Here is a 16,022-nt window from a genome sequence, read left to right as displayed (position 1 = left end):
ATAGACTGATTCACCCTCCATGCGGACCATTTAGATATTTTATGGTCTTGGTTAACGTTTCCACACGTTGGTCACACCTGTGCTTGTTGTCCACAAGGAATGCTGCATTCTCCTAACTGTTGGCTAAGGTTATCAAGCTCAGGGTCTGTTCAAATATATTCGATTGGATAATGCTGAAGAATTCACATCTAAAACTTTGATGATTATTGCATGTTGGTTGGGGTTGAAATTAAGCATCCAGTACCCTATGTTCACACCCAGAACGGCCTGGTAAAGACATTCATTAAGAGCTTACAAATGATTGCTCGATCATTAGTCATACATACAAAGCTCCCTATTGCTGCTTGGGGCTATGCAATATTGCACGCAGCCATGTTGGTTTGCCTAAGTGTTATGACCCAACCATATAACGCCCTTCAGTTGGTTACCGGATACGAACCCAACATATCGCATATGTGTGTTTTTGGTTGTACGATCTATGTGCCGATTTCACCGCCCTTACATACAAAAATAGGGCCTCAGTAAAGTATACGATCTATGTGCCGATTTCACCGCCTTTACATACAAAAATAGGGCCTCATTGAAGTATGTGAATCTATGTCATATATGATTCTCCTTCGATTATTTGTTACTTAGAACCTTTGACAGACAATCTGTTTACCGCTTGTTTCACGGGTTGTCACTTCTATGAGACATTTTTCTCATCGCTAGGGGGAGATAAGAATGTCAACGTTCTCGAGGAATGATGTGAATTATTGTGGACGACTCACTTTGTCTCATTTAGATCCCTGCACTGCTTAATTTAAGACTGAAGTCTAATCCATATTAGAGCTCTAGAGCATAGCTTAGAGCATGCCAAATTCTTTCACCCATCTAGCGTGAATGACAAGATCACATATTCCAGCAACGAATGTGCCTGCAAAGATGGATGTACCAAATGTACGACGGACTTCCTTCCTGCAGGCCCCAGACGCCATTTAGGCAGATCCACATATAATAACCGCTAGCCAATCTTCTACCCTTACACAAAAGCATGGCAAACCTCTTGGTTTAAAAGATTCACACCCTCGAAAGAGGAAAGCCACGACATCGGCACCTAAAAAGCCTACCGTGAATCTGATTGTCGCCTACTCATTTTATCCAACTCATGAGGAAATTCAAGATTATGAAAGCGTCATTGAAGAGACGAATCCACCTCTTGAGAATCGTGAGATTTCGGTCCATTATGCTAGCTTGGATGATGTTTGGTGTAGAAATGAGATGATCTTCGACGATGCATTAACATATGCAATAGCTACTGATATAATGTTGAGCAATGACATTGAACCCCCATTTCGTTGATGAATATCGATATAAAACCAATTGGTCAAACTAGAAACAGGCAATCCAAGTCAAACTCGATTCGTTTGTGAAACGTAAGGTGTTTGGACCTGTAGCTCATACTCCTCTATATGTGAAGCTCGTTGGCTACAAATGGATTTTCATTTGGAAGCATAATGAGAAGAACAAAATTATGAGTTACAAAGATCGTCTTGTTGCACAAGACTTCTCACAAAGCCTCGGGATTGACTATGATGAAACTTATTCGCCCGTTATGGATGTGATTACTTTTTGCTACCTTATCAACAGTTTTTGAAAAACTGAGTATGCAATTGATGGACATAGTAACTACGTATCTTTATGGGGATCTTGATACGAAAATTTATATGAAAGTTCCCGAAGGACTTACATAGACTGGATCAAATATTTCCAAACCTTCGAACATGTTTTTAATTCGGCTGAAGCATTCACTCTACGGTTTGAAACAATTCGAAAGAATATGGTATAATTGTCTAAGTGAGTATTTGACTAGTCAGGGAGATGTGAACAATGAACTATGCCCTTGTGTGTTTAGTAAGAAGTCACATTCTAGTTTTATGATAGTTGCAGTTTATATCGATGACATGAACCTCATCGGAACTCCTGAAGAGCTCGCGAGAATTGCTACACACCAAAATTTGAGATGAAAGATCTAGGAAAGACTCGATATTGTCTCAGTCTCAAGATAGAGCACCGTTTGGATAAAATCTTAGTACATCAAATGAAGTACACCCATAAGGTGTTACTCCGCTTTAATGAGGATAAAGTGAAGCCTTCGAGTTCTTTTATTGTCGTTCGATCGTTAGATGCAAAACGAGATCCCTTCCGTCCGAATGAGGATGATGAAGAGATTTTGGAATCTGAAGTTCTTTATCCAAATGTGATAGGCATTTTATTGTACTTTGCTCAATGCACTAGAACCAACATCTCCTTCGTTGTTAATCTTTTGGCAAGATACAACAATACACCATTACGCAGGCATTGGACTGGTGTTAAAGATCTTTTCCATTACCTTAAGGGTACTACAGATTTGGGCTTATTCTATCCTTACGAATCCTCGAGTGATGTCGCATCCCTTTATCTCGAGTCGATTCTCGCCTTGTTGGTTATGTCGACGCATAATACTTATCTAATCCACACAAGGCGTGCTTTCAAACGGGTTATGTCTTTACCGTTAGAGGCACCACAATCTCTTGGAGGTCAAATAAACAGACCTTAGTTGCAACTTCATCTAACCATGCTGTAGTTGCAACTTCATCTAACCATGCTGAAACTATCGCCTTACATGAAGCAACTTAGGAATGTTTTTGGTTAAGAACAGTTATGGGCCATAGTTGAAGCTCCTGCGATCTTTAGCCCATCGTTGATGTCCTGACAACGATCTATGAAGACAACACAGCAGGCATCAAATAGTTCAAGAAGGTTTGCATCAAATGAGACAACACCAAGCACATTGCGCCAAATTTCTTCTTCTCACATCTATAACAAAAGCATCAAAAGATTAAAGTCATGCAAATCCGTTCACAAGACAATCTGGCTGACCTCTTCACCAAATCACTACTGAATGTGATGTTTCAGAAGCTTCTTCAAGGAATTGGTATGTGTAAACTTTCTAAGTTGTAACATTGCTAGTTGTCTTTGGAATTATGTCAAAATCAAGGGTAGTATTATGAACTATACTTTCTTGATCTTAATGTACTATTTTTCCCTACGATTAGGAGCATTTTTTTCCATTGGGTTTTTGCTACCTAACGAGGTCTTGACGAAGCACCTACCTTGGGTTGATCAAATCCATGATGACGTCGTGTAGATGTTACATTTGACTTTGCATTACTCACGCATTTTCCTTAGACTATGGGTTTTGTCCCTACTCGGGTTTTTACCATAGCCATAGGGTTTTATTTTTGCAAGTTCTTACCTTATTGAGAATAGCGTGTTCCTAGAATCAGTGTCGAAGAGTCGACTTCCTCAACCACTATATGATGTCGAATCTACTTCAGTATTTACACACTCAATAGGGAATGTTATAAACTTCTTGTTTAAGTGTGATTGTGTAAATCCTAGATTAGATTTGATTCTAGTTATTCTTTACTATTAGGACTTGTATTCCTTAGAGGAGAAGGATTTCTTCTCTCTCTTATTACTATAAATAAAGGCACTATGTAGAGGGAATAACAACATTCTTTACACAACCCTACAAACACATATCTCTCTCTTTATTACCTCTCTATGCCGCCAGCCCCCTTCCCCTGTCAGTTAAATATAGGGCACAACACACGTAGAATTGTTGTATGCAATATTTACAATTTTCCATAAATAAAAAAAAAAAACAAAAATTGAGTGGGCCATTAGCCCCTTGGGCTCAAGATGGCTCTATCCGTGGGGCTCACATGAAAAATGGAATTCAACTCTTCCATTTGGAGGAATTAGATTCCTTGGTGGGAGGTGGGAATTGAATTCAAAGAGTTGTGGGTAATCAGGAATGCTTTTTTTTATTTTTATAACCCATTATACCCCCCATATCTATAAAATGCCAAGTTTGCATAGGTGTATTCATAGCAGCCTGTAGATGATGGCCTAAACAAAATAGTTCAAGAAGCCAATGAGTATTACGGTCTGGTAGTATTCCTCTTCACTTGAAAGTGAGACGTGTTAGGTTCGAATCGCGAATTCGATACCAAATTAGGCTGCCCATTGTGTGACTAAGCTGAACTCCCCCTCTCTTTAGTGTAAAAATATTGATGTACTAAAAAAAACAATTAGAGAAATTAAAGTCTATCTAAGGTGTATTTGTAGCAATTTGGAGAAACGTTTAATTACAGAGCGAGAGTGCAACGAAATAGGTGGAAAAAAAATCAAGTTTTAATTTGTTAAAAAAAATAAATAAAGTTTTAAAGAGGTGGAAAAAAGGCAAAAATTATTGATTATATTATAAAGAGGTAGAAAGTTTCTATAACTTTTTAAGTATATGTTGTTATAAAAATTAAAGTTATTACTTGGCACATAAATTAACTTATTTAGAACATAAGCAGTTTAGTAAGGATACTGGTTTTAATTTTGATTCAAGAGTATTTTGTAATTAGATTTTATGGAATCAACACCATTTCTACTCGGATTCCAAATAGATTAGTAAACAACTTTCCTAAGAATCTGATTCTAATTCTTTCTCAATCTAATTTCTCTCAGTCTGATTACAGATCAATAAACGTGGATCTTCTTCCCTCATTATGGCACCCATATTTATTCTCCATTCCTTTGCATGCATTCCCTTTATCTTTGTTATGAACAAAAGGAAAAACTAAAAATGAAAAGCAAAATAATTATCAAACAAACTTTAAATGTATAATTGGTTTTCATCATTATGTAATGATTTTTATACAGTCCTCTAAGTTTAATATAGTATCAAATTTGGTGGCTATATGCCTCAACATGGATTTGTTAGTCACAATATCTTGCACTATTATGCAATTTAATAAGTCAACTTCTAAAACTTTTATCATGGAACACGGAATATGACAATCCATCGATTACGATTAGTCATGTCCTTTTCCAAGCACCAAACAGACTCGTATATCGAGATAAAATTTTCAACATGAGATTTTGAATCACGTGTTCCATTCGTTTGTACACACAAAAATCCTTTTACCCTTACATCATGTCTCATTCTAATGAGTTGATATTACACTATATATTTTACTTTTATCTTAGTATTAATTTATTAGTTATTTTGTATGAACTTTGTTACTTTATTATGTATTTTCAATGTAGGACATTTGACTTCCTCTGGAGCAAAAGATGATGAAACGGGCGAATTTTGGAGTGATTCAAATTGAAGGACGTTCATGTATCTCTCAACTTGTTCCTATCAAAGTGTCATAATTTTCTACTCAGCAGTTTATTTATCGTGATGAAATAAATGAGCAGCGCGCAGTGCTGTCAAAGTCACGTTTTGGGTTTATTTGTGCTTTTTGGCATCCAAGATGATGCCTTTTGGGTTCGAGGCCTTCTGTAATTATGTTTGAGATATCTCAAGCTTTAATTCAAGTTGTTTTGGGCCTATTTTGGAGCCCTGCAAGTCCAAAAATGTGGGATTCTTTGTGGCTGGGCAGATTTCCTAAAGTTAGAATAAAAATGTATTTCCTAGTAATCTTATTCTATTATATTTCTTAGTTTTTAGAAGACCTTTTCTGTGACATCCCACATCGCCCAGGGGACTGATCCTTAAATGTATATTCCCATCCTACCCAGCACGAGGCCTTTTGAGAGCTCACTGGCTTCGGGTTCCGTAAGAACTCCGAAGTTAAGCGAGTAGAGGGCTAGAGCAATCCCAGGATGGGTGACCTACTGGGAAGTTGCTCGTGAGTTCCCAAAAACAAAACCGTGAGGGAATGGTAAGCCCAAAGCGGACAATATCATGCTACGGTAGTGGAGCGGGCCCGGGAAGTGATCCGCCCCGTGCCGGGATGTGACATTTTCTAGTAAGGATTTTAATTATGTAGTAGTATAAACAAGGCTTTTTAGCCATTAGGGTTAGAGAGGACAAAAAGAGAGGAGAAGAACACATAATATTTTGGAGAACTTTGCTAGGCCTTGACAATTCATATTTCAAGGTGTTTTCTATCCTTATTTTTAATAATATTTTATTTTATGTTAGTAACTAATTTCCGATTGCTAGGACGAGCATTAGCAATAATATGTAGTTTCTTTTCAATTTGCTTATGATATGCATGCAGGTTTGAATTATTAATCACCTGTTTAAACTATCTAATTGTCTTAATGTTTAGCTACCATTAGGATTTTTAGAAAAGTAATTTGATGCAATTTTGGTCGGAGGTTGGTCCTTGAAATTGACGAAGGCTTCTTGTGGTTAATATGTGCAAGTTCACTTAGGATGAATACCACGTCTTAAGGGTTGTATGGTTTTTCAAAAGGTTTCACAAAGCTTAATGAGTCATGTATGTTTAGATTTGATTTGAATACCACATACGAGTTGCATGTTTGATATATGCTCTATGTTGGGGGTCTAAGTAGGCGTACTTTAGGAAAACCTAACCTTCAAAATATGCATGTGTAATTCATAAGTCATTGGAAGAACCGCGTAGGATTGTTAAGCTAATGACGGAACCCTAGGCTTTTACAATTTAATTTTCAAAAAACCGTTTTCTTTTAGTTTATTTTATTTTGTCACTTTATTTAATTATTTTCTATTAAATTCATTTTTATTATTTAAAATCACAAAATTACCTTTTTTTCAAAACTTTGTTTTGAGTAATTAATTAATATTTGGTTTGATACAAATTATTCATTCAATTCATGTGGAGAACGACCTTGCTAAAGCCATCTATACTACAATTACCTTGTACTCTTGCAAGCATTTAAAGTGTTTTTATCCTTACTTTAGCAGGTGGTAAAAATCCTATCAGCTCTCATCTTGTGTCTTTATTGACATGTTAAGACTACCACATCGAATACTCTTGCATATTGGACAACTAAATTCATTCCCCCTTCTCAAGTTTTGACCCTTCTCAATCCTAATTTGATATCACACTCCACATTCCTTTGTCTGTATACATTTCGTATATATCTCTGCTTGATTCTTGGAATCTCTTCTAACATTAGAAATCAAATTATCATTAGACAAAGAGCTAGTTGACTATTCTGTCGAAGCATCCAAAATAACATTTGTATCTATGTGATTGCATATAGCAATGTTCTAAAAAACAGTTGAAGCGGCCGCCTAGGCGATGCCTGGGCACTAGGCTGTGGTGCTCCGCCGCGATTAACTCAAAATCGTTTCTTAAATTGGCAAGGTATGTGTGGACGATGGGCTGTTTGACGGCTAGAGAAGAGAGAGAGAGATTGCTGTGGAAATTTACAAAGCAACAGAAAAAGAGGAAATGGAAAAACATAGTAATCAAAGAAGGAGAAGAAGAGGAAAAGGAAAAAAATTCAAAACATTAATGGCTTTCCTCTTTTCAAGGAAGAAGAGGAAAAGAAAACCCCAAAAAACATAATGGATCCGTTTTCCAAGGCATAAAAAGGGCTCCTGCTTTTGGAATCCTAAGAGCATCTCCAAATGAGATGTCAAAATTGCCACGTAAGCATACAACAGTAAAAAATGGCAGCAAACTCTCTCCAACCGAGCCTTCAATTTCTTATGTGGTGCTGAGTCATTTGAAGGCAAAGCCTTTTGCTGTCAAATTTGACAGCAAATGTCAAATTCATTAAATGATTTTTTAATAGATTAATATAATATATAATAAATGTTGTTATGTTTTTAAAATATTTGATTGGTTGGCTTAATTATTGGACTTTACAAAAAGATAAAAAGTTTTTATTAAATGACATTATTATTTAACATATCGAGTGAAGCAAAATATTGTACAAAATGTCAAATTGCCACATAAACTATCAACTATCATTTTGATGTTTAAAATTTGACACCTCATTTGGAGATGCTCTAAGGTTGATGTGAGAAAGTGGGATAGAGGGGAGGTGTCAAACCTCACATGTGGATTTTTATGAACAAACTTTTGATTTTTAAATGTTTATGAACTACTCAACCCAATAGGTGGGTTTCTAAAATATTTATTGTTTAAAAACTAAATACTAATTATTTAAAATGTCTTGAATTATATTTTATCTCTCTAAATTTAATTAATTTAACTTACTAATCATTCAAAATGTCTTAAGTTATATGGTATATTTGCTTAATGTGTTTTTTAAATTTGAACTTGTTGGATACTCTTTTTGAATTTTATCATTATTTTATTATCTTATCTATGAATTTCATATAAGTATAATTTTTTATGTGTTAATATGCACTTATTTACAAGATATACAAGAAATTTACCTAAATCCACCTAGACCACCTAGGCGCCCACCTAGATCCTGCCTAGCTGCCCAAGCACTAGGCGCTAGTTCGCCACCCGACTAGCACCTAACGTTTTTTAGAACCTTGGCATATAGCATTGCAAATGCAGATCCTTGTACATAAATTTGTGCTCATAGACACAAATGGTTGATGACACATAAAGAGAGTGACACATCTCAGAAAACCATAAAAGTGGGAGAGCTTATTAGTCCACAAAAAGCAACCAATGGCCAAACTCCACCTACTCTGATTAAAGTTAATGTAAAACGTGACTGAACCTCTCAATCTAATTAAAGCTGAGCATTTGGGGCTTTTTGCCACATATGGTTCAACCGGATTTGGGAAATTATGAAATTATTGTAACAAAACTCGAAATGGGTAGACCCAGCCATTGATGGACAGGAACCATTGTGGTAAATTAGGCCGCGCCTTTATCTATAGTGGGCGACAGTAAGATAATAATGGGAAGTGATTTTCAGAGTATGTGGGTGGACTACTTCTTGCAAGGGGAGATTCATATAGGGATTAAGGTGGTCCCGGAATCACCTGTAAGTTGATAAAGACGTCTGTAAAGGTTTTTAGGAGACTCTTTAGATGTTAGATACGGATCTCTTTTGTGCTCACTAAGCATTTGATGTAATATTTGTTAGGCTTTTCTCGGCAGCGATGGTAGTTTGCGTTCACAATACTCGCTAGCACTCAATAGATTCCTTCGATAGATATCGATATTTGTTGACAAGTGCACAATATGGACTGGCTGACGACAACAAGCCTATAAACTGTTCGATGAAAGGCCTAAATGAACAAATTGATTTTTTTTCCTCGCTTCATGCGAAGTTTTTCTAAAAAACCTTGGACCTTTTACACTAGAACTCGCAAAGGTTGGATTCCTCGATCTGCCACTCATTCTAAGGTAAGTGTGGGCAACTGCCCACTCCGACTTGAAAATCTCTCTACCGGACCGGATTTTAGGTAGGATGGCATGTGGCTCCCATTCCGTTTTTCTACATGAAACTAGCAACTACTTTTGGCTTTTCTCACCCAAGTTGACCCGCTTCACTCAAATTTGTCTAACTCAACTTCCTTTCTCACTCCCTCCGACACTACCATCACTACAACCACCAACAAACAAAGAAACTTAAGCAAGAACACCACACCAGGCTTTAAAAAAAAACATGGATCCGCTATTGCCCTGTACATTCTTATTTCAGATTTTCATATAAAATAAATCAAAGAATAATTAAAGAAAAAAAAAACAAGAGTGTGTAGTTTGAGAAAAGACGTGTCCGAAAATAGTTTATCATGTTTTTGGATAAATAATCAGAATCAAAGTGGGTGAAAAAACATGCAGATGTAGGTCCGTTATTGGTGCGCAGTGCGTGTACCATATACTTTGGGCTTTCATCTTCTTCTCGTGATGCCAAAGAAAATGGACCCATTCTTTTTTGCTTGAGATAGACAACCTGCAACCAAAACTCGGATATGCACGCATACGTTGCATTCAACTTCCTCTTCTCAGTTTTTGCATAGGCACAAATGTTTAATTTTTTTTAGTTTTGATGTTTTTGTTATAGTTTGATGCATTGGACAAAAAGTAAAACTTATACTCTCCTTGTTGAGAGCATACGGTTAGTTTAGTTGATCATAATAATATTATAGTGCACGCTGTGATCAGTGTTTGAAATTTATTCGATATTATCCACTTTTTCGTGGAAACATTTGAAAAAAAAAAAAAAAAAAAAAAGAAAGAAAGAAGAAGATATGGAGGGGAGATTGAAGCCTAAACTTCACCTTGTATCGGAGGAACTCTTAAGTTAAGGTTAAAATCAGCTTATTTCGTCAATATTTCAGACATATTGGTTAATTATATATAAAAAAATAAAAAAAACTTTTATATTTCATCTAAACTAGCGTTTGAACTTTCTAAAGTTTCATTTTAAATTTCATTGATATTCGATAATCAATATTCAATATATCTGTCGATATTTTCATAAATTTGTATATTGATATTTTAACAAATACCGATATTTTAAACAATGGTGGTGATTGGCATGAGGGATAAGATTCTTTCTCTTCACCTCATTGTGTCCCGCATACAAACTTTCATCTCTCTCCTTATGTAAATTAAAATTAGAGTAGTTATATCGCTTGTAATATTGTCTTGTAAAAAGAATGAAAAAACTTGGCCTTTTGAATTACTAGAACCTCTATGCATGTATGTAGGGGCCTCCTCCATCCACAAACAGGGTGGTTATGTATCATATTTGATGTGCCAACCAAGCTAGAGCATGGGATAGCATGGGCCATTGAGTTTTCATTTCTTCTCTCATTACATCCATGAATACTACCAACCAAGAACCCCCAATCAAGAAACAGTTACACATCAGTTCAAGTCAACTGACCCCCATAATACACACCAAGTATCAATTACAAAAAATATTCAATCTCTCCCCTTAGAGGAAAGATTAGAATTAGATATTGAAGAACCAGTGAAAAAGTCGTTTTTTTTCGAACAATATTCTAATTTATTTTAAATTATGAAAAAAGAAATTCAAACTTAAACACATATAACAGAGCACAATATTTTAATCGAGTTGCTCATGTCCAAATCAGTAAGTGATAAAGTTGTTTAATCATGGCTTGGTTTGAAATCATTGCATGCATAGCTTTTTAATGATGATTAGGTTATTGTCACAAATTCATTGCCTCAAGCCAGTGTAAGTTTTAGTTTGAAAAAGATAGAGCTTGGATTTATTCAACCCACAAGACGTCAAATGTGAGTGCAAGATCCACCAAGGCAAAGGTCACAAATAACTACTTGGAAGTTAGGTACTTCAACTAAACCAAAAATAACCAAAGTAAAAATCCAAGACGCGTTTAAACTTATGGTGATTATTTACGCGTATCTACAGTTTACCTTAAAGTTTTAATTTTTTTTCTTCCTTCATTGCCCAAAATGTTGCCTAAAATCTTGGGTTACTTTCTAATAAAGGTCACATAGAAACTCAAAACCTCCATCATGGAATGGGAAAGTCTCTCACAAACCCAAAAAAAAAACATCAAAAAACAAGAAAAAACACAAACAATGTCAGAGCTTTGTAACTCAAAAATCTCTTATTATTTCCCATCTTAGATCTCATCTGACCACAATTTGAAGATCTTCTGTCAAAAAACTCCAAACCCTTTTCTTATCCAGTGCTCCCTCTGATCACTCTGATCATCTGATCACAGACCAACCTCTGCAATTTCCAAATCTGTATGTTCTTTTACAGCTAAGTTTGCTCCTCAAAAATGGCACATATCGAAAAACCAGAAGTATTTAACCCTAATTCAAGATACACAGAACCAGCAGGCCTCCATATTCTCTGAACAAACATTTAAACTATTTGCCTTCTGGTCCGAAGACACATTTGTGACTTGACTTTACCTCCCCATACCCCTTTGGCATTTTTCTTAAACTTCTGTTCATATTAATGGTGTCTGGTTTTGAAGGGTGTAAGAATGTTGAGAACGGGGTTTCGGGTTTGAAACATAAACAGAAGCTGGGGTTCAGCCTAATTCTTGCTCTCGTTGCTCTTGATCTCGATTTGATCAATTTTCTGATTGCCGGCTCGTTTGGATGATGATATGATACAAAAGTTTTGTTGTGTGTTATAAAGTTGTTGCTTGGAAAAATGGTTGTGTCATGTTGGAGGCCTTCTGCAGTGGATGATGGACCTAGCCGTGGTGGGGAAGCCAGCGGCCGGGTTGATGGGTTGTTATGGTACAAGGACTTTGGGCAGCATGCTTGGGGAGAATTCTCAATGGCTGCCATTCAGGCCAATTCTGTTATCGAGGATCAAAGCCAGCTCGAATCCGGTCCTCTGTGTACAACGGAAGCCGGTCCTCTGGGGACTTTTGTTGGAGTTTATGATGGACACGGAGGGCCTGAGGCTTCAAGATACGTCAATGAAAATCTCTTCTGCAATCTAAAAAGTAAGTTAAAAGTTTGTCTTTTTAATTTCCCTCGTGCCTCATCTCTTAGCCATTTGCACTCGAAACTGAATATTTTAATACTTTCTCGGCCATCAGGAGGCTAAGAGATGAATGTTAAGCTCACTAACCGTTTTCTAACCCTAATTGGGAAAGCAGGAATTGCAGCTGAGCATCGATGCATGTCGGAAAACGTGATCAAGAAGGCGTACTTGGCGACGGAAGAGAGTTTTCTCTCCGTGGTGAAGAAGCAGTGGCAAAGCAAGCCACAAATTGCATCTGCAGGAACATGTTGTTTGGTGGGGATAATATGCAATGGACTGCTTTACACAGCAAATGTTGGGGACTCTAGGGTGGTTCTAGGAAAATTAGAAAGGGCAACTAAAGAAGTCATGGCTATTCAGTTATCTGCAGAGCACAATGCAAGCATAGAATCCGTGAGAGAGGAACTCAAGTCGTTGCATCCACACGATTCAAAGATTGTCGTTTTAAGGCACCGAGTTTGGCGCGTTAAAGGCCTCATTCAGGTACCATCTTTCTTCTTTTAATTCAACAATTGTCGTCCATGAGATTTGAACTCAGGTAATAATACTAATATCCTTAATTTGCAGGTTTCGAGATCAATTGGTGACGCGTACTTGAAGAATGCAGAGTTCAACAGAGAGCCTCTACCCCTAAAATATAGGCTACCTGAACCGTTCCTCAAGCCAATTCTAATCCCGGAACCAGAAGTATCGGTAATTAAACTCCAACCGGAAGATCAGTTTCTCATATTCGCTTCTGATGGTCTGTGGGAGCATCTTAGCAACCAGGAGGCCGTCGACATTGTCAACGATTACCCCCGAAAGGTCAATCTCCACATCCATCTGTATTACACTACTTCCGTACATCCTTTGTTTTTACCCGAAAGTGATTTTCACACTCCTCTTTTCTCCCATGCACTCCTTTTTTTTTATTAGCTTTGGGATTAAAATAATCAAACAAGAATTAAAACAGCGAAACAATGAGAGGAGCGCAGAAGAAGAAAATGAGAGTGTGAAAATCGGAAAAGCTCGGAGAAGGAGCTAGATTACACAGCATCATCACTTACATGATGAGGTTAATGAACATTTTCTATTTTCTTGGTAATGCAGGGAATAGCAAGAAAGCTGATTGAAGCTGCACTACAAGAAGCAGCTAAGAAAAGGGAAGTGAGGTACGCAGATTTGAGGAAAATCGAGCGCGGAGTAAGGCGACATTTTCACGACGACATCACGGTGGTGGTGGTGTTTCTGAATCAAAGCCTGTTGAAAAATGGAAGCTCCCCACGCAATTCTCATTTTTCATTAAAACCCAACTTCTAGTTCTAGATCGGCGTTCTGTTATATTGATATCCTGTTTTGGGAAAAGGCAGCAAGTGCTTTTACCAAAATATTTTCTTTAACTCGGTTCCTTCTTGTAAATTGAAATCTGTAAGTTTAACGTTGGATCACAGATATGGGCGTAGCTAAGTGGGGCAAGAGAAGTAATCCCCACTTTCCACCGAAGCTCAAATCTGTATCAAGTTAGAATATCGTTCGAATAAAAATAAAAAACTTTGAGCCTTCTCTTTGCAGTTGAGAAAGGAATACCCTGCATCCCCCCGTCTAGGATTTTCAAACCCCATAACCATTTATATGGGATTATTCCATGTAATCATATTCATTGTTATCCTTTATGACCAAAAGGTAAGGTTTTGGTCATGGCTTCAAATCATGGAAACAACTTTTTTGTAAAGTAAGGATAACATTGCATACGATAAACGTTCTTTCCCCGATCTTAATAAAGCGAAAAGCCTCATTAGCTTGAGGTCCGTCTTTTTATTTATATTCATTGTCATCCAAAGGCAAACAAATAGTTCAACCCCAGCATTCACTTTAGCGTTCAAATTTGATACACCGTTAGATTCAAAAAAACGTATTCTAGTAACTTTGATTTGACACATTAAAATGTCGAATTTTCATTCAGTACATAGAGGCTCAAATTATGCAAGGAACTGTAACTTAATTAATTAAAAACATTCACATTTACACCTGAAATAAGTTTGAATTTCCGATTGGAAGTCCGGACAGACAAAGGAACCTAGAAAGTATTTTTGTTGGGTGAAACCAGGAGCAACTTCGTTCATAACCTTGGGGGCGCGGGGGCAAAGTACAACATTTGGAAGGGAACTTTTGGGTGGTGTTGTTGGGGGGGGGGGGGGGGGGGGGGGGGGGGGGGGGGGGGGGGCGCGGTGCGGTGCGGAGTACAATATTTGGAAGGGAACTTTAACAAAAAACTCTCGGTACCGTTCACTTTAACGAAAAATTACATTTTTACATTAAAAAGTCAATCTTAGTACTATTCACTTTACCTTTTATTTTGTCTTTATCATTAAAACTCAAAATTTTTAAGTTATTTTCAATAGTTTTCCTAATTTGAAAATGGTTACAACACTGCTATAGAGGAAAATAATTTTATTTGGAAATGATTTCCAAATATTAAATTTTGTTAGGTACTATTTGTATTTGAATTTTAAATTATTTCTGACCACATAATGCATGATAAACAGACACAATTAGGGAATTCCTAGGATCTCTAGAAAAAAGATCCGGCGAAGATCCTTGTACGACAAACCATGAAATCCAAAAAGCAAATTTGAGAGTTGAGGCTAATAAAGATGTTTAAACCAATAATTAAACTACACCTAATTACAGATATTTGTCGTTTTCAAAATCGATGTTTACCCACTTTCCATGTTCACATGCACACTAGGGATGGATATTTTTGTCAAATTGCCACGCCAACTGAATTGCTAACCGTGCCATACATCAGTAATAATATAGTATTGTATCGTGACAAAATTTCAGAGTACGGTATTGGTGTTGGATATCATTACCACTGTATTATCGTACCATACTAAAAATATAATATAATATATATTTATAAATTATATAATATATAATTATATAACACATTTATAATATTCTAATAATTTGAAAATAAAACCCTACTTATATTAGCATTGTTGTTGATGACTTTGATCTCTCGAAGTGGTGGAAATCAAACACAAAGGAATTTCCAATTCTTTCACAAATGGCCAATGATATCTTTGCAATCCTCACTTCTACTATTGTTAGTGAAAATGCATTTAGCCTAGAGAAAAGGGTTGTGGTCCATTTTAGGGCATCTTTGACTCCTAAAATAATAAAGGCACTAGTGTGTACTAGTGATTGACTTAAGCGGATGAAGTAAACTTCTACAAGGAACCAACGGAAGATAAGCTTCAATTTTACAAGGAAATGAAAGAAGTGGAAACAAGTAATGCTTTAATTTTTTTAGTAAATTTGTTATCAAATGGTTTTCAACTTTAATTCTTTTTGCCACTAATATGTTTTCTATGTTTGTAATGTAGGCTTGACACAAGCTCAGTCTTCTACAAGTTTGATTCCTCCTCCAAAAGCTTCAACATCTCAAGCTTGAAGCAATGATCAATGATTTTACTTTTTGAAGTTTAGTTTCAATTTTCATTTGGTTTAAAACTTTAACTTCTATTTGGATTGTTAACTTCTATTTGTTTTGCTTCTTAACTTCTATTTTGATTGTAAGCTTAGTTTTCATCATAAATCTTGATGCATCATTTGAATTATTATGTGTGTGAATTGTGAATGATGAATAATAGATGAATTTAAGCTACAATAAAATAAAAAAAAAGTTTTGTCCTTGTATTGGGTTAAAAAAACAAAAACTGATTTTGTCCAGAAACAAAGTGACAATTATCAGTATTATACCATGCCAACCGAATTATTTGGCAATACCA

General features: G+C 36.3%; 1 protein-coding gene across 1 annotated transcript; it reads left to right on the top strand.

The window, feature by feature from the left end:
• Positions 1-11,215: 11,215 nt before the first annotated feature.
• LOC103930891 (probable protein phosphatase 2C 38) lies at positions 11,216-13,789 on the top strand. Its single transcript, XM_009340296.3, has 4 exons — positions 11,216-12,208; positions 12,365-12,732; positions 12,817-13,053; positions 13,339-13,789. Exons 1-4 carry the CDS (start codon positions 11,908-11,910, stop codon positions 13,546-13,548), a joined length of 1,116 nt encoding a protein of 371 aa, XP_009338571.2. The 5' UTR covers positions 11,216-11,907; the 3' UTR covers positions 13,549-13,789.
• The last annotated feature ends 2,233 nt before the right edge of the window (positions 13,790-16,022 follow it).

This window comes from the organism of the source record quoted next, unplaced genomic scaffold (genome assembly GCF_019419815.1).
Source record: "Pyrus x bretschneideri cultivar Hongxiangsu unplaced genomic scaffold, Pyrus_bretschneideri_v1 Contig144, whole genome shotgun sequence".
Taxonomy (NCBI): Eukaryota; Viridiplantae; Streptophyta; class Magnoliopsida; order Rosales; family Rosaceae; genus Pyrus; species Pyrus x bretschneideri.
This window is presented reverse-complemented; position numbering and strand designations above follow the sequence as displayed.